This window comes from Branchiostoma lanceolatum, chromosome 5, assembly GCF_035083965.1.
Source record: "Branchiostoma lanceolatum isolate klBraLanc5 chromosome 5, klBraLanc5.hap2, whole genome shotgun sequence".
Classification (NCBI taxonomy): Eukaryota; Metazoa; Chordata; class Leptocardii; order Amphioxiformes; family Branchiostomatidae; genus Branchiostoma; species Branchiostoma lanceolatum.
In genome coordinates this window covers 21,041,094-21,060,809 of record NC_089726.1, presented here as the reverse complement: position 1 = coordinate 21,060,809, position 19,716 = coordinate 21,041,094, and the positions used below count along the sequence as shown (strand labels likewise).

At 38.8% G+C, this 19,716-nt stretch overlaps 1 protein-coding gene across 1 annotated transcript; it reads left to right on the top strand.

The window, feature by feature from the left end:
- Positions 1–11,179: 11,179 nt before the first annotated feature.
- LOC136435961 (uncharacterized) lies at positions 11,180–16,012 on the top strand. Its single transcript, XM_066429670.1, has 5 exons — positions 11,180–11,201; positions 11,660–12,103; positions 13,168–13,384; positions 13,987–14,399; positions 15,984–16,012. The coding sequence occupies exons 1-5, from the start codon at positions 11,180–11,182 to the stop codon at positions 16,010–16,012; spliced, it is 1,125 nt and encodes a 374-aa protein (XP_066285767.1).
- Positions 16,013–19,716: the final 3,704 nt, after the last annotated feature.

Below are 19,716 nucleotides of genomic sequence, written 5' to 3'. Positions count from 1 at the left end.
TCATTAACATCAAAATGACACAAAATTTGCTATGGGCACACATTGAACAAATATTTCGCACTTTTGGCATACATCACTTCAAAATACGAATTTGCGGGGTATGTTGGGGAGAATATTGGCTATTTTCCTCAGATAACCACATATGGTGTGGACATATATGGTCACATCATTATTCCAATGGCCAGGTGGACTAATTCAGTCAGGCAATGAGAGAGCGCCTTATCAACAAAACTTTTATGGTGTTTTTTTCGACATTGCTCTATATTCCTCTATGTGTGTACATATATACATATAGCAATAATTTATTTTCACCTACACCAAGAGTACGCAAAGGCTCATATCCCTACAAATTGTCATGTATCCTTTCTTCAGACAACATTTTTAACGGTGATATGTGTCAGTGTTACAGTACAGGTCACGAAAGACGCATTAGAAATTTGCAAATCGTTTAAACGTTTAATCTGTGAAACTTTTGCAAAACATGAGTTGGTTCCGAAGAACTGTTCGCTGCGTAAAGCAAAATTGTCTGGACCATCGGATTGCGGAAATTCTTCCACGGAAGAAATCTAGATCTTCCTCAAGATTCTAGTTGTTTACATTCTGAACTTTGCATGATACGTGTTCGTCCAGACACCACAGGAATAGTCCATTCTTGCATGAGGGGGCGGGGGTAAGAATATTCAATCTTAGGATTGGTTGATTATAAAATAAGGTCCAGGTTTTATTGGTGAAGGTGTTTTTCGAATGGTCCAGTAAGAATATGGGTGCCTGGAAGAGCCCATCCATGCATAGGGTTTCGAATTTTCTATTTCCGACTCGTCTTTAATTTCAATTCTTTATTCAAATACCACCATTGCAGACATACAACAAACGTTTGCCTGAATGGCGTTGATATTTACAATGGTCATCACATGGTCTTACTTTGTAATAGTTTTAATGTTATTTTGGAATGCTCAATTTTTGCATTAGAACAGTCGCTTTTTGCTTGGAGAGGGAAATGGGTGATACATGCTGTATAGTTGCTTATGCAAAAGTTGCCTTTCTAGTATTTCATCTAATTTTTTTCTTTAAAATTGTTGCATTGGTCGTTTGGACTGTCTTGAATCATCATCGGGCTATATTCCATATTAGAGTTTATTTTTGGCTAGGCGAAATTCTAAATTTCTGAAGCTGGTTCTGATAAATTTCTTTTATCTACAAGGTAGTTCATTTGATACGATTGCACTTTTGTATTTCTATTTTGTTTTTATTGACTTGTAATCACATAACCTATAGATTTTATGAAGCAGTTTGGCGATTTCAACCTCTGAACTTTGACCTTTTCCTATATATGTACATGTATTTTCGGTTGTTTGTACCTGTGCTGTACTGTATTTTGTACTGTGTTGCTTTAAGAGCCCTGGACAATTCGTAACGGAGAGGGAAAACATAATACGTTTATAAGCTATTTTAAAAGTCAACTGGATTGGGAACATTAGCATAGTATTAAAGACACCCAGAGCATTTTATGAGGCTTGAAACTTGAATTTAAAAAAGTTTCTGGTCGTTCCTACACATGGTAAGTTTCAAAAACACCATAAAACTATACCATTACATATCGACATTAAAGGAACAAAGATACGATGTCGTTGTGTGGTGAGAACTGATAGAAAATCCTAGCCCTAATAGACTGATCCTGACTGTCCATCACAATTAGCGGTTCGACCAATAAGAGAGTGACTGCATGTCCGTCAAATATTTGCAATTGTATGTTTTAATATTGCATTTCTAAGTTTTAACGGAGTTGGGTGGGCTGTGGGATCTACAGTATTTACAGTAGGCGGAAGGGGAACAGAAAGGGCCGAAAGGATCTAAGTAATCTAAATTAACCTTGATTGGCACCTAGCTACATTTGAAAGGCCATGTTAGTACTTAAGTATAGAACCAGACACGGAATCGCGAAACTGTATCGACGAAATGGCTTTGGTGCGTGGGAAGACGTAAGAAGTACATGCATGGCATCAGCATATTACATAGCTATTCACCAACTTGACGTTTGATTTGTCTGGCAAAAGATGAGATTAAAAAAGCACATGTATATGACATCAACATATTAAATAACTATTCGCCCACTGTAGCTTTCATTTGTCTCGCGATACAAAAAAAAGTACACGTTCACTGAAATGAAGATCTCAAAAAAATAATCTTATACACCATGTACCATACGGATGCTTTTCAGTTTGTGCCATCGCTAGTTGATGACACCTTTGTTCAACAAGCACTTAACTAAATTCTTAATTTACTTGCAAATGATTGATCAACCCCATCTACACAGGACAAGTGTTGTATTGCCTGTGCATCTAAGGCTTATTCTTAAGGTGAAGAAGACTCCTACTACTAGCCGACCCCGCAGACGTCTTGTGGTGAGTACAATTCTGCACACATCACTGTTTATTTCACTGTGTTTCTTTTAATAGCAATAATGACATCATGGGCTTGACCCAGAATTATATTGTGGCGAGTAAACGCTGTATAGCTTAGTGCGACTGTGTTTATATATTAATTTTTTATTTGTTAGTTTGTTGCGTATTTTGCGTGTTTGTATTTGACTGCCCAAATGCTGTTACTTATTGTTATAATTTTAATTAATTGTATTTGTCTATGTAAGTTTTTATTTTTCTTTAGAGGTGATGTTTGATATTAGCTACTGCAAGGGTGCATCACCTCTGTGTCATGTGTATTCTTCAGTTGTTTAATAATAAGAAAATCAATAAAAACATCACAGTTTTTGCTCGAACTAAAACCTTTCCATTGGATTTGGAATCAGGTAGCTCCAGTCATGTTGTCTCTCTCTCCATGTTTTCTTGTCTATGAGACAGATTTCCTACTATGTAACTTTATTTTTCTTTCAAGTCTTTGATCGCTTGGACTATCTTAAAGTATACCCGGGCTATATTCGATACCTGAGTTTATTTTGGGCTAGTCGAGAGTTAGAAAAACTCGATGATCTAAATCTCTAAAGCCGGTTTTAGCATGCTTTGATAAGAATGTATTTCAATCTTCTTTTATTGATATGCAGTCTCATAACCAATTGATTTTATAAAGAAATTTGACGTTTTGAACATCTGAACTTCTGACTTAATATGTACATGAATTGTTTGTGATTTGTACTGTGTATCTTTTTGAGCCCTGGAAGAATAGCAACGGAAAGGGCAAAAATAACATGTATTCAAGCTAAAGTCCACTGGATTGGCAACATTTGCATAATATCATGTGAAAGGCACTTTTGGAGCCTTTGTAGAAAACCAGACACAAAACTGTAGCGTTGAAATTGCTTTGGCACGTGGTGCGTGGGTAGATGTCAGTAGTACATGCATGACATCATCATATCACATAGGCATTTACCAACTGAAATTTCATTTGGCTGACGATTTAAAAAAAGCAGGATCATCTAAATGAATATCTCGGAAGAATAATACTATTCTCCACACAAACACTTTTCATTTTTTGTCATCGCCCATTGATGACACTTTTAATAAGATCATCACTTTACTAAGTTCTTTATTTTCTTACGAGAGATCGATACAGGCCTGTCTACTCAGGAGTCAGGACCGAGTGTTGTATTGTCTGTGCAGCTGATGTTTATTCTTAAGGTTAAAAAGACTCCTTGTGCGAGCCGCCCCCACAGGCGCCATTTCGTGAGAACAATTCTGCACACATCACTGTCTGCTCCTGTTTTTACTGAAACCATTTCATTGAATGTGCGAACTAAAAGATTCCATTGGATGTGTAATCAGATACCTCGGATGATATGGTCTCTCACTTTTGGTTAACTTCTTTATGTAGACATGCTTATGTCATATGTCTCACATCTTTTGTATCGCTTGGGCAGTCTTAGAATATATCCTGTATGGTATATTCTATATTAGAATTCATTTTTGGGTCAGGCAAGACTTAACCAAGGTTTGAATACTTTCCATGTGTAGTCGTGATGCATTGTGATCTAAGTTGAATGTTTAACCCTCAAACCACCGTATGGGGTCAAAACTGACCCCAGACGTATATCAACATGTGCCATTTTGACATTTCGAGTCGAAAACAAAATTCCTTCTATGAGTTTGTTTGTATATATGTCTTATAACTTCTCACAAGTTTTTACCGAGATTGGCTCATTGTTGATTAAGTTATCCTAGAAAGTTTACGCGTGGTCCAGTGGGGTCAAAACTGACCCCAGCTAAATCTGCACTAATATTCCCTATTGTTTGATACTTGTCATCTGGTAACATGTATGATAAGGGTTATTATGATCATAGTTACAAAATTTAATTTTGTAGAACCGTAAAAAAACAATTCTTTTTCATGAACGTAAAGCTTAATGGCGTTGCGACGTATTATGACGTCATTTATGTGATTTTATTGACGAAAACCAATAAATTGGGTATTTCCATATAACTCAAAGGTACACGATAAAACTTAAATTGAAATTCTGTATGATAAATCATTATATATCCAAAGAGGTTATTTGTAGATGGCAACAGGAACGACGTCAAAATGACGTCATAAAAACTATATTCATATTGGGTTACACTAGCTAAATCCGCCATCTTGGTTCCGCCATCTTGAATTATTTAAGATGATTTTTTCATCACATAACCTAATAACACAATAAAAATGGACCAAATCGTTTATATTAAGATTGTTTCTGTTTGAATAAAAATGGTAATGAGGAGATTTGAGGTTGAAATAGCCGGTTATAGCTAATCTAATTATATCGTCCGCCATCTTAGATTTTGACCGATGACGTAATCAAATATGCATAAATTATGAATACTAAATCTTAAAAGTGATAGTGAATAACATTGGTTGGTGTTGATATAAGAAAAGAAGTGCAGTTTACAAAGAAAGCCCTAGAATAACATTGTAAAATCCAAAATTAGCGACTTTTTCCAAATATGGCTCTCAGAAACTGGTTGCCATAGCAACATGAAAACATTGATTAGTTATTTGATTAAATTCAAATTGTTGCCAACGAAATTTTAGCAAAGGTGACCAAGTTTGGTTGTTCTAGCGTAAGCCATTCAGATGCTATATGACATCAAGTGTTGGCGCAGGCCTCAAAAGAGCCCGCTTGTCTGAATAGCGTTATTTGCAAAAGACGATGTTCCCTATTTTTGCATAGATTATGATAATAAGCAGAAATTATTCACACCTAATCATGTCAAACTGTTCCTTATAGGTTACTTAAACTATACATATATACAAACCACAAAATTAGTCACCAATAAAGCTGTATTTGTAGAAAACATTGTGGGGTCAGTTTCGACCCCATACGGTAAGATTAGTCGTAAAAAAGCTACGGTGGTTTGAGGGTTAAGACCCCTGCCTACAGATAAAGAATGGCTAGTTGCCTTACACTTTGACCTTTGGCCACGATGCATCACGACTGCACATGCGCCCTAGGACTTGTGAAATGGCTCATACATAAATGTAGCTTGATTAGGGTGGGAAGTAAATGTTACTTGCCACATGCAGGACGACGAATAAACATGGCTGAAGTTACTACCTGCGACGTTGCACCAGGGGTCAACACAAACGAAGACAGCCTCACGCAAATACGTTCAGATCCAAAATCGCAGCAGAATCTGAAACCATGTACTGTTGCACATGTGTTCCCGAATCCGGTGTACGCAGAAGGATGCAACGCATTTGAAAATGATCCTTACAATTCGGTGTCTTTCAAAGAAAACACCAACTTACCTGAAACCCAACATTTCCCAAACGCATATCAGAAACTGACTAACCACAGCGAAGCTGACAGTGGACATCACTCTACAACTGCCGAATACAAGAAACATGACGACAATGATGATGTTTATGATTATCTGCCTGCTAGAGCGGAAGCTGCTGTTGACAACGAAAATATAGTCGTCTCTAATAACGTCGATGTTAATCCAAACAGTTCTAAAAATGGCGCGACGGCGTCCACAGCAGTAGTGGCAGAGGCACAAATAGAGTCAGCTTCGGACATCAATCCAGCATCCCCCCAGTACCCAAACCAGTTGTATGGACCACAGACTGTTCAAAACACTACTATAAATCCGAACCAAGCAGAGGCAGTGTATCGATCTGATTCTGGATTCGCGGCAAACATAAGTGGTCACAATTCCTGCATCCCCCTATATGCAACAACAACAACAACACCAATTACAACAACAGAAGGCGGCAATATCTACAATAACGTCATACCAAAAGGTGGCACTGATATTGAGATAGGAGAACCAGTCGATATAACATACGATGATGGCAATTTGGAACCAAATGCTGTCGCATACGGGTTCGAGGATTCATCGTACGCAACAGTAAAAGGATGCTACTTGTCTGAAGATGACGCTGACAAGTCGGCTCCTGTAAACGCTAACACTAACATGCCTGAAAACCAACACCCTCAAAATACATCTCCAAGTGCTACAAGGAACGCCCTGAACTGGAATCCGATATACGTGCCAAACGTTCCACGACAAGCAACTTGCAGTAAGTACTCTAAATTTAAAGTTTCAGTTTAATATCATGCATTTTACCGGTAGCGAACTCATTACTTTTAACATATTTTCTAGACATTTTGCTCTCGTACTTTTAACAGATTTTCTTCAAACATTTTGCTCTTGTCTAGAGATTAAATGAAATGTATGCCCGTAGGTTGAAACATTATTATTTCCGGGGATTGTTACCTGTCTCTAATAGCCAATCTGTTTTCCCTGGAAGTATTTTCTACTTTCCGTCTTATTTTTCTATAATATTGGTAGTCTCATGGGTTGCCGAGATGAATCAAATTTTAAGGTGTTTTTATTTCATTTTTAATCTCTTAAAGGTTATTACTGTCCCTGGTCAATTCTGTACCCTCTTTCTTAAAGAAAAGAAAATCTTTTATATTATTCTTGCATTGGTGGTCAGTCTGGCAAACACCTTTTTGATTCTATATATTTTTTTTTTCAGAGTGTACGTACTTCTGGGTTGGCATTGTTCTGATGATAACTGCTTTGCTAGTGTCATCAACTTGTGTCGGAACCTGGTTCTACTTTAGAAACAGCGTCCGGTACATCCCTAAGGTACTGCAATGTAATTGATTCCATTTCTAACTGTAAACCATGCATATTTCTTTTGTAAGACATGTTTTGATCACTTTAGGGCGATAGAGATGTTCTATTGGCCCAAAAAACGTTGTGTCGTATTTGACCCGAACATGCGTTTGAATCTACATGAAAAATTTTACCTTCATGAGAAATTCAAAGGATCTTTAAAAAGCTCTAATCATCGTCATTTCAATGGAGACATTATTTTTGATTTGTCCGTCTTGCTGCCCTACAGGTTGAAGCTATGGGGCTGATAGATGGGTTGATTTGTCCGTGATTACAATTGTCACCAGCTGTTGTTATGATATCGATGTATCATGTACAAAAAAATAAGTATGCACTTATATTTAACAAGTAAGTTCTATCTGTAGCCGTTAAGAGTTTTGGACATAGCATGCACCTCTGATCTTCCTAATGTAAACAATAGCTCCAAGCATGGTCAGCCTAATGTAGCCAATTCCTCCATCCCTCGTTACCATGGTGTAGACAATACCTCCATCCCTGGTCACCCTGACATAGGAAATACCTCCATCCCTGATAGCGCTGATGTAGACAATACCTCCATCCCTGGTCAGCCTGATGCAGACAATACCTCCATCCCTGATCACCCTGATGTAGACAATACCTCCATCCCTGATCACCCTGATGTAGACAATACCTCCATCCCTGATCACCCCGATGTAGACAATACCTCCATCCCTGATCACCCTGATGTAGACAAAACTTCCATCCCTTTTCAACTTGATGTAGACAATACCTCCATCCCTGGTCACCCTAATGTAGACAATACCTCCATCCCTGTTCACCCCGATGTAGACAATACCTCCATCCCTGGTCAGCCTGATGCAGACAATACCTCCATCCCTGATCACCCTGATGTAGACAAAACTTCCATCCCTTTTCAACTTGATGTAGAAAATACCTCCATCCCTGGGCACCCTGATATAGGCAGTACCTCCATCCCTGATCGCGCTGATGTAGAAAAATACCTCCATCCCGGGTCATTCTAATGTAGACAATACTTCCATCCCTTGTCAACTTGATGTAGAAAATACCTCCATCCCTGGTCACTCTGATGTAGACAATACCTACATCCCTGATCACCCTAATACAGACAATACCTCCATCCCTGTTCCATGTGATGTAGACAATACTTCCATCCCTGGTCACCATAATGTAGACAATACCTCCATCCCTTGTCAGCCTGATGTAGACAATACCTCCATCCCTGTTCAACGTGATGTAGACAATACCTCCATCCCTGGTCATCCTAATGTAGACAATACATCCATCCCTGATCACTCTGATATAGACAATGCCCCCATCCCGGTCACCCTGATGTAGACAATACCTCCATACCTGGTCACCCTAGGCCTAATGTAAACAATACCTCCTTTCCTGATCAGCCTGGTGCAGACAATACCTCAACCCCTCATCAGCCTGGTGTAGAAAATACCTCCATCCCTGGTCAGTCTGACGCGAACACCACCTGCATCCCCGGTCACCCTGATACGGACGCCACCTCCACCCATGGTCATCCTGAAAACACTACCGGCTGCATTGATCGTTCTCCTATAACGACATCAACAAATATCTCCACCATCCAAACGACATCGACCTTTGTCAAGACCGTTCAAGAAGAAAGCACCAACGGTGTTGTTGCATGGCCATCATCTTTTCAAAAAGGTACGGCTTCATTTGCAAAAAAAAAACATTTCTTATTATATTACCAAAGTTGAGACATGTGCTTTAAATCCTTGTCATCTTTGTTCAGTCTGAAAGGAAAGAAAACATATTTAGCCATTGTAGAAACTCTGAATACAATTATATTAAATTGAATTGAATTGGATTTCTTTATTTGTGTTATGTCACCAGTAGAAAACAGCCGTACAAACATAAAAACACAAATTAACTATACATGCAACAATTCATAAATATTTTAAAGAATTGTCTAAACTTGCAATCAGAAGACCTTGTATTATACTTGGTGTTGGATAGACTGTAGGAATCTGCTTTCTGGCATCGAATGTGTCAATCATCATTTGCTGCCTTGTTACATAGCTGGACGCCAAACAACTGGAAACAATAGGTAAAGAACAAAATAATTTTAGGCAGAAGAACCTAGGTAAATTGTACTATTTATACTGCTTGTACGGCTATATAAACGTCTAATTATCTCCAGAAAAATGTAGATATAGTTTTTGGGTGTGTCTGTGTTTCTGGAGGATTGTAGTCGGCATAACTCAAGAATCTCTAGATGGAATATGATGATATTTGTTATGTGGGTAGGTGTTGGGAAGACGAAAGGCAAGATCTCCAGTATGTTAAGACATGGCGGGCCTGCCCTGCCGACAGACTCATTATAATAGTATTGAAATGAGCTAAGGTGCGAGTGAAAAGGCTATAAGCGGGTAATAATTGCTCTGGTTTCACTTCCCACTGCTCCTCCTCTATTTTGCATTCCTATGCGTACCCTGTCTAGACAGAAACAAAGGAGCCAGTTGGCATTGGTCCCTCAACAAAATGGATTAAACGATAAATGCAGAAAGGTTTGGCGCCCAAAACTGAACAAGGCTTGATTTTTTTCCTATTTATTTTGTAATTACGTGTAACGAACTAATTCTAGTTATAGACAAGAGTAAAACGTGTCAAGACCATCATCAAAGGCACGAAAGCCTAGTTTGTCAGAGATTTGAAGGAGGACAATTTCTTCATTTGATACATTAAACAATTACTCTCTCTCTTTTGTACGTGTACTATACTATCCGCCCTTCCTTCCATACAAGCTTTGTTTTGTTTCTCACTGAAAGTTTGATGGACTATGCGTTTGTACAACGAGTAGTGCGTGCGTCTTATTTAGTGGGTAGTACGGAAGGAAATATACCAACTATTTTCAGTGTACACATTGCCAGACAAGTCAATACACATCTGACTATAGTCTGTTTTGACTCTGAGAAAAAAGATTTCCTTTCATCGTGTGGGAATTACTAGTAATAAGAAAACAAGTTGCACCATAAGTTGTGTTATGAATGCCGCATGTTTTGTGTGAAACGTTAAGGTGGAGTACAGGCATGCGGCAGTACATTTTCAACAAAAATATTAAGACAAAATAACCATCTGATTTGTTAGATGTATAGGTCTATTTTCATTATCTGGCATCAATTTCTTACATAGGTTATCAGTTTACCGCAAACTTCAAGGGCAAAGTTGCAGTTTCCAACGTCCTGGCTGGGTGCCGATACCTTTTGGAACAGCCTGACCAATCAGGGGCCTCCATTTTGGCTATTCCCTCCCTCCCTCTGGAAAGCTGGATTCTCTGGCCTGGCTGTAAACACTGCTCTGACTGTCAGATAGTGTGTTTGCAGAGGTTATTGACCCGTATGTCACTGTTAGTGCTTGCATGATTGGGAAAAAAGCATATAATGGCGATTTGGGGTCATTTTACGATTACTAAATGCCAATTTTATTAATACTTCCTCTACAGCATGATTTTAAAAGCAAAAGTTTGACAAAACTGTATATGATAGGGCAGAAAAAGAAATGCTGTTCTGAGGTTTACCACCTGATCTTGCCTCTCACGGGTGGCATAAGCATTTTGATACTTTGATAATGTGTGAGGGCCCACAGAAGGAGGTTCTCATAAAATTATTGAAAAAAATTCACCAAAAATTAATCTAGAAAGATATCAAAAAAGGAGCCCGTGTATTGACCAATGGCATTATTATACAATTGTCCCTAAAATATTAGCTTTGTACATTGGATCGTTAGCGAGGAAAACCCACTTTTGTAACAAGGGGCGTGGCCCTGTAATTGTTGAAGACGTCATAAAAATTTGCATAAATTATTGTCTTGCACAGAGGTACTTGGAGAAAAAAAATCAAGAGCCACAAGTAACACTATATGGTATTTTCAAGACACCCCAGAAGTGCTGCCGCATGCCTGTACCCCACCTTAAGAGCAGCTATCTGTAAAAACCAAGCAGAATGATAAATAGTGGCCAAAGTAAAAAAAAAAAATGAAATTTTCTTAAATTTAGTGTGATGGTAGGGCCTTGGACCAAACGTACAAAAATGGGAAAGTTTTGGGTCGGAGGTTACCAGTTGCCATGGCAACGGTCCTTTTTCAAAATGGCGAACTTTCGCGATGTAAAGGCCTCTCTCTCACTCAAAATGGACCATCTTTGGCCTAATGTACCTCTTTTGGTTTTTCTATTCAGTGTTAACCCCCTGGTTTTGTATATGAGCGCGAATACAAGTATTCGCGAAGACTTATTGTTATAAACCATCAAAGTGTCACACCTATTTGTCTCCAGTTAGTTTATCGCAAACTTGCACTTTGTGGGGAGAGCGGGCAAAAAACGTGGGTGGCAGATAGCTTATGATGTAACCAAAGAGGTAATACAGAAGTTGTGTAGGTTCGGGCCTTCTCTGGAACTGCAGGGGCGTTATTGTGAAAATCGTCTAAGGAGAATAACTGAACAAAGAAATGACGGATTTCCATACTATTTTTTCGATAGAGCTGGTTTAACGAATCTGCGTTCTCTTTCCCAGGTACATTGCTGTCACGGGATTCATTATGGGTTGTGGACTCCGCCGGCACACAGCGGGTCAACAGCGGAGTGACATATGACGCCGCAAAAGCCTTGGATGGGGACACTGGGACCTTTTGGAACCCACAAGATACTGAGTTCAGGCACAACAACTGGTACATCACACTGGACCTCACAGCGCCCCACACTCTGACCCACATCGCAGTCAACAACTACGGAGACACGACCCATGACATCGCAGCCTTCACGTTGCAGAAGTCGCAGGTTGGGAGTCCGTACAACTGGGAGGACGTCGTGTCCGTTAAGAACGTGCAGGGAGGGACGGACCAGCGCCAGGTGTTCGGCGGGTTCCAGGGAACAGCGCGGTATTGGAAGTTCGTGATCACGCGGACCCACTCGGGCTATCAGCCATACCTTACAGAGCTGAACCTCGGAACCTCACCAGGTAAGGGGAAATGTCTTGTTTTGTTTTGTAACCTATACAAAATATCGACACTAGGGAGGTTCACAGCAAATAGTCACGTGATATGGTGATGTGAAGCACTAGGATTAAATGCCAGACATTCTATATCACACCTATTACAAGGGGACCTTTTAACTACCTTACAATTTTCGTGTCAAAACACCGAACTCAAAAACTCTATTCAAACGTTTTACCAACCTCCTTGGTTTTACTCTAGCAACGAGTTAGTTCTTCATAGATCCCCCCTTGACTGGTCAGACTACGTCTTTCACGCAGAACTTGAATGGGCGCTGTGGCGATGTCTGCCCTCTATGCATACATTAAGATAATTGCAGATAATGAGTTCGTCAGGGGGTACGAAAGCAATTAATCTATTGAGAGATATGCGGCTGTCAGATTGATAGATTGGCGAGGAAGACCAAACTCCGAAAAAATAGGGTTTTAGACTTAAAAGCCTTAGTCTGTAGCTATGGCATACAAAGGTGTACTTGGGTGTAAACAAGGCCTGACGATTTACTTTCTTCCAAAGCCTTTACAAAAGATTGATTTCATCTTACAATGTTTACATACTGGCCGATTAAGTCATGGTCATCCCCCAAAAATAATCAAAATCAAGAAAAATATTAATATTTCTCTAAACCTGAGCAGTATTATAGTTTTCCGGAAAGGTATCCTTAAAGCAGCTGACTATCACTACATCCTGTAAAAAATTCTCTGCTCCATGATCTACGCAGCAACCTTGCTAGGTCAATAATTGTAAAAATGATATCGATCCTATATTTATTAGTTATGAAAATACCATAGCTCTATTTCCTGTATCTTATTCATAGTTGGAAGTTGTGGTACCAAGGCAAAATTTCCTCCGAAGTTTCAAACTCATTGGCCTAACGGTGCTGGGGATAGGGCGGTTTGTATCCACCCTACCGTTCACTCTACTTCAGGTCTTAATCAGGCTTGGTCTTGTCTTAACACACTGGATATCGATTCTACTTGTATCACAAGGGCTTCCATAGAAGCTTTTGATTTTGATATGTTTTGTCTCACAGACCTCCCACATCTCTCGGGTGTCAATGTCGCCCTGACAAGAAAAGCGTACCAAACAAGCACCAGCGGTGCTGCAGCTGCCTCTTATGCCGTCGATGGGGACACGAATACCCGCCTCCTTGACTCTGCCTTCCGTCATCAATCCTGTACACACACACATAAAGGAGAAGCTGACCCCAGTTGGTGGGTGGATCTTGGGTTTCCGTTTATGATTGAGAGGTAAGTGTATGGCAAGATCATCACCTTTGGTGAAAGGGTTTCGTTTTCCGTCATTTGTTCCTGTATGTAGGCAGTATAACTAAAGCTGGCTCCGTGGAACCATTAGTACAGCCCCTATTGGAGGTCAAAAAAACTTTCGGCCCCAAAATGTCACAGGCTGACCTGCTCATGGGGTGATTTAAACTACGGTGTTTTTCTTAACTGAAACAAAACGTTGCTTGCGACGAGACCGTGAGGCACTTAGTTTTTTTTTTTTAGACAAGCCGATATCTTCAGCACTTTCATGCAAGGCAAGAAGAACTGCTTAGTAAATTTTGTTAGCGGCAAAATAATTTGTGATAGTTTATTTCCTGCGAAAAACGCCACCCCCCCCCCCCTGACGCACTCAATGCAACGACGTTGCTTCATAATTGCAATGTTTATGTATCAACAGGACTTAAGAAAAAGTCATTAAAAAAATTGTGATCAATGATATGGGTATGTAATAATTAGTAAACAAATCAAATATATGATTTTTTTTGCAATATTGGTATCAATAAACATCGGATTAAAAAAAAAAAAACTAACGCTAAATCTCAACCAAATGTCTTAAATATCTACAGGGTAGTCATCTTCAACCGCCAGGACTGCTGTTCGGAACGACTCAACCCCTTCAACATCCACATCGGGGATTCCAGCCAGGTCAGCGCAAACCCAAAGTGTGGAGCTAATTATCGAATCAACGGGAATCAGCCGTCTATTTCCGTCTGGTGTCAGGGGATGCGGGGACGCTTTGTGGGCGTTCGTCTTCCCGGACTCTTCCGAACATTGAGCTTGTGCGAAGTCCAAGTCTTTGTGCGATCTACCGCCACCCCTGGTGACTCTGCTGTGAACAGCACCTGCGTTGACAATACATCTATAACGACATCAACAGATAAGTCATCCAACGAAGCGACGACGCCATTTGTCAAAACCGAACTTGCTCAAAAAGAAAGTATCAATGATGTTGCTGCACCGAAATCATCTATTCAAAAAGGTACGGCATATTTAGCAATAATGTTTATTTTTATATTTGTGTCTTTGATCAACCGAGGAACGATCGATCAAAATCAAGTTTTCAAACTTTTAAAATGTCCAGAAATTTTTTTCTTTAGCCCATCATTCTTAAATGATAGTCAGCTATGGTGTTCGGTTTAGAATGTTAGATCATAACAAGTTGTTTATCATTATAAAGGATAATGAATAAGCCTTCCAGGAATACATTACACTATGCCATCGAAAAATGATAACGGAGATATGGTTGAACAAATTTGACCTTTTAAAGCTAGTGTTTAATATGTTTATGCACTGTGAGTGTTTTGAAACATACTTAACCCCATCCAGCCGGGGGGGGGGGGGTAAAAGTGCCCGCGCCAACTTTGTCATCGTATAACTGCCGAACGACATATGCTAGGGCTACCAAACTTGGTGACTTTTCCTAAAATTTTCTTGGCAACAATATTATGATAACAGTATAAGTTTATCAATTTTCCTGTTGCCATGGCAACGGGTTTCTGAAAGGCATTTTATTTCAAAAATCACAGATGGTTTTAAAACAATGATATTTCTTAGGTTTTCTTGCTCAACTACACTAGTTTTCCTACATGTATAGCATCATATGTAATTAAATGTAACATTCAGGATTTAATATTCATAATGTATGCTAATTTGATGACGTAATCGGTCAATATCCAAGATGGCGGACCATCACACTGTTTTAGGTATCAACAGGCTTTTTGGCCCTCAAAATCGTCACACGTGGCATTTTCTTTACACGAAACATTTAGATTAACGTTTCTAGTCCATTTTTAGTTTTTTGGGGGGTTATAAGTAGAAAAAAAGTATTTTTGAAAATTTAAAAATGGTCGATCCAAGATGGCGGATCCCAAGGGGTCGCTATCAACACGTGACGTCATTTAATGACGCCATTTTGACGTCAACGTAGTTACCATTTACGTAATATGTCTTGTTATACCTTAGAATCAACAATATATACTATTTTCTTTGATAACTTTAGATATTACAGAATTCCCTATTTAGCCAATAAAATCACATCATTTACGTCATAATTACGTCATATTACGTCATAGCGTCACCAACATTTTAGGAATTATAAAACTTTACATGAACATCACTCCCTAAAAATACATCATACCGTTCAGAAGATATGACGGGGGATCGAATGAGAACCCCCCTGTCCCAGATATCCCCAAAAAGCCCAGTCTGGATAGGGTTAAGTTGAAGAAACTGTAAGATCCAGATCAAAATTTTTTTAGCGTTAGGCATTGATCTTGGTATTTCACGTTTTACAGAACTACCACATCGCATGGGTATCAATATCGCTAGGGAAAAGACAACGTACCAAACAAGCACCGCATGGGGTAGGGATGCCTCTTACGCCGTAGATGGGAACATCGACTCTGCGTTCGGACACCAATCCTGTACACACACTAATGTAGGAGAAGCTGACCCCAGTTGGTGGGTTGATCTCCAAATGCTGTATAGAATTGACAGGTGATGTACGGCATTATCATATCCTTTGGTGTAAAAAGTATTGTTTTTTGTATCGTTTCCTTCCTAGGCTGTAGGCAGTATGATGCTGTGAATTAATCTTAACGATATTTGGTATGTGATTAGGGGTCGGCAAAACAAAAGACAAGTTTGATTATGGACCACCAGGTGGTTTCTTGTGGTACTGCAGCAAGAACTGTTGGTTCCCATTAACCATGTTCTGGACACATTATGGTTATGATCTTTTTTATTGTAGAAAGCCCTTTGTCACGTATAAGGTGGCGTCGGTTTGGAACCTCTAGGCTTGTAAATTTGATTATTTTGGGGAAAAGATTAAAAGCAAAACCAGCTAAAACACTTTGTAAGCAAACCAAAAAAAGGATCAACAGCTACTTTATGTTGATTAGCGGCAGGATAATTTCTAGGAATATTCTCCTCTTGGAAGAAAGGTATCAATTTACACGGGCGACTATTTGGCGACGCCTCAGGAGCCTGACAGGTTATTATACGCCCGATTTACAAGAAGTCCCTCAATTTTGCACATATTTCTAGAATTCCTCCGCGCATAAGTAGTTCCAAAATCCGTGTACTCCCTTTGGAAAATGCCTTTCCCTGTAAATGTATAGGAAGTAACAGAGCTGGCAATAAGTTAAATTCGATGTCTTTTAGATATCATTTGTTTGTCATGTATTTTCAAAAGGTATACGTACCAATTGTAGGGATAGCTATGTCTGTTGATCTATTTTAGCAGTATATTCAGCCAATGGTATGTTGTAACGATCTGTACATTTGAAGAAAAAAAGTTTTTTTTGTTTCTTACAAGAGCGAACAAAATATGACAATTCTCTTATACTGATAAGTTTGAACTAGGAATAAATTGAAATATATTTTTTAAACTAAGAATCTTTTAACCCTATCTAGACTGGGTGGGTGGCTAAAAGTGCCCGCGCCAACTTTGACATCGTATAACTGCCAGACGACGTATGCTAGGACTACCAAACTTAATGACTTTTCCTAAAATTTAGTTGGCAACAATTTGACGACAGTAGTATAAGTTTTTCATTTTTCATGTTGCCATAAGCATTCTATACAAAAATTACTCATTTTTGTTTAAACAACGATGTTTCTAAGGGTTTCTTGCTTCATATGTTTAATGTAACTTTCATGATTTAATATTCATAAATCATGCTAATTTGATGACGTCATGAATCAAAATCAAGATGACAGACCATATCATTAGTCAATGTATTAATAGGCTTTTATGGCTTTGAATTCGTCAGTACCTTATATCTTCTTAACCAGAAACATTCATATCAACGTTTCTAGTATATTTTCATTGTGATTTTGGGTCATAAATGGAAGAACTTGATTATGTACGTCGCTGTATAAGCTACCTGCAATAAATATGAAAATCCGTCGTTTCTTTATTCAGTTATTCTCCTTGGACGGTTTTTATAAAAACGTCACTGCAGTTCCAGAGCAAACTGATATGGGACGCAAACCTACAGCACTTCTTCCTTACATCACAAACTATCTGCCACTCTACTGTTCTGCTGCAGTACCGAAGTAACAAACCAGAGGACCCAAAATCGACCTTCCCCTTCGTGTTCCCAACACCTAACAAAATACCAAATATTATTACAACCTACCCACGTTCTTGAGTTATACATCCGGAAACACACACAACACAAACAAACAAACACACACACAGACTCGCTTAAAACTATATCTCCATTTTCGTGGAGATAATTAAGGTCATACGAAAAAAAACGCATTGGATTCAGGAAAACGCTTCAAAACTCAATGTCTTCAACACCTACAGAGTAGTCATCTTCCCCCGCCGGGACGCCTGCTGCTCGGAACGAATCAACCCCTTCAACATCCACATTGGGTTTTCCAGCCAGGTCAGCACGAACGCAAAGTGTGGCGGTGATCATCGAATCGACGTGAATCAGCCGACCATTTCCATCCCGTGTCGAGGGATGTGGGGACGATATGTGGGCGTTCGTCTTCCCGGGCCCTCTCGAACACTGAGCCTATGCGAAGTCCAAGTCTTTGATACTGTATTTGGCAACCTAGCTTGCAACGTCTTTTCGTGCAAACTTACTCAAAATCAAGGACACTGTTGCTAAGACCACGAAGATTTGATTATTAAGATGCCCTTGGTACCTCAATTGATGCGAGCGTGCAAAAAAAAATTATCGTCATTGTGAAATGTAAGTGATCAGGAGGGTTTTGCAAATGACTGAATGATGTATACCAGATGTAAAGTACATCTTTTATTCTTCAATATTCAAATTTTATGAAGATTTTTAGAAATCTCGCTGAGAGATGAAATGTATTTATTTTGAGCAAGTTGTAAGATTACAAAAAACTGGTAAATTTTACGTTTGGAACAGACGCATTGTATGACATTAGTATCTCTTTTCAGGTATTTTTCTGCAATCTACTGTATATATCTGCTCATATTGCATTTTCGTTGTGCTCTTTACAGAATGGTCATTTTTTTTAAATGCATGAATAGCATGACTTACGTTTCGTCCATACCTGACGAGTTACGGTACGTTATTTACGTAACGGTAACATTGACCCTATCTAATACAATTTTTCTCTCGAAATAACATATCTTATCATGATAAAAGATATATAATTAGGTTTTTATTGTCGGTCCGAGACATAAGCCGAGTTATTAGTCTCGATTGAATTACCTTTCCGTGCAAGATAATTGCGTCCGAATTTTACTGAGATATAACTTACTTGATATTTATTTTGCGTATAGAATGTAAACTTATATAAAGTAAAATGTTGGCTGGCTACAAAAAAATCATTATCGTGTACCTAAACGACGTTTTGTATGCTTAGATTGCGATATTTCACCAAACCCACGGCACGTTTCCGGCGTTGCTGCGACCTAAACTGACTTTTTGTTATCCTTGACTTTATAATGACCTTGAAGAACGTACAGTATGACTAAAAAGTCAACACACAAAGCGTAAGATTTTTGTTTCGACAAAATTTGTTGAGCATACTATCAGATCGCTCGGTCGCGTGTCCAGTAAGATATGGGCTTAAGGTCAACGTTATATTTAAGAAAATATTTGAAAGAAAAAGTATGCCATGAGTACATGAAAAAATATTTCTTTATTATTTCTTTCGTTATTGCGATATCTACTTATCTTTTCTTTTATTTTACAACAGGGATTTGTCAATAACAATCCATACACCTTGTATTATAAACTGTAATTTTGTAACGATTATATATTGTACATTTGCAGCATATAAATGTTAGACTTCGGAAGATAATTTTTGGTGCACATTTTACGATGACAAACTTCAACAGTTTGTAGGAGAATAAAGCAAGTGAAATTATGAAATAACAGGAATATGTAAGGAATATTCTATGAATACGTTAAGCGTCTAAGACTATGCTATATAGCTTGCTCTTATTTTTCAAGTTTAATACGAAAGTATGCAATGTCGTCATTTCAAAGGAAATCAATTGTTTAGAAAAAATACTTTGCATTATAAATGCTGGCAAAAGAGGTTATGGTCTGCATATAATATGTTTTTGTCTTGGTTCCATCCATTTGCATTGCGTTCTCAACGTAGATACTGAATATACAAAAGCACACAAACGTTTTATTCTTGGAATATTCATTTTTGTGTCCAACAACGTGCAGCTGTTTACAGCCCCTATCTCATTGGACCTGCGACACGTTGGCGACCTCGCTGCGTCCGAGCGATTTGAAAGCGCGCTCAACGAATTTCATCGATGAAAAACGAATCATTATGTGCTCTATTGT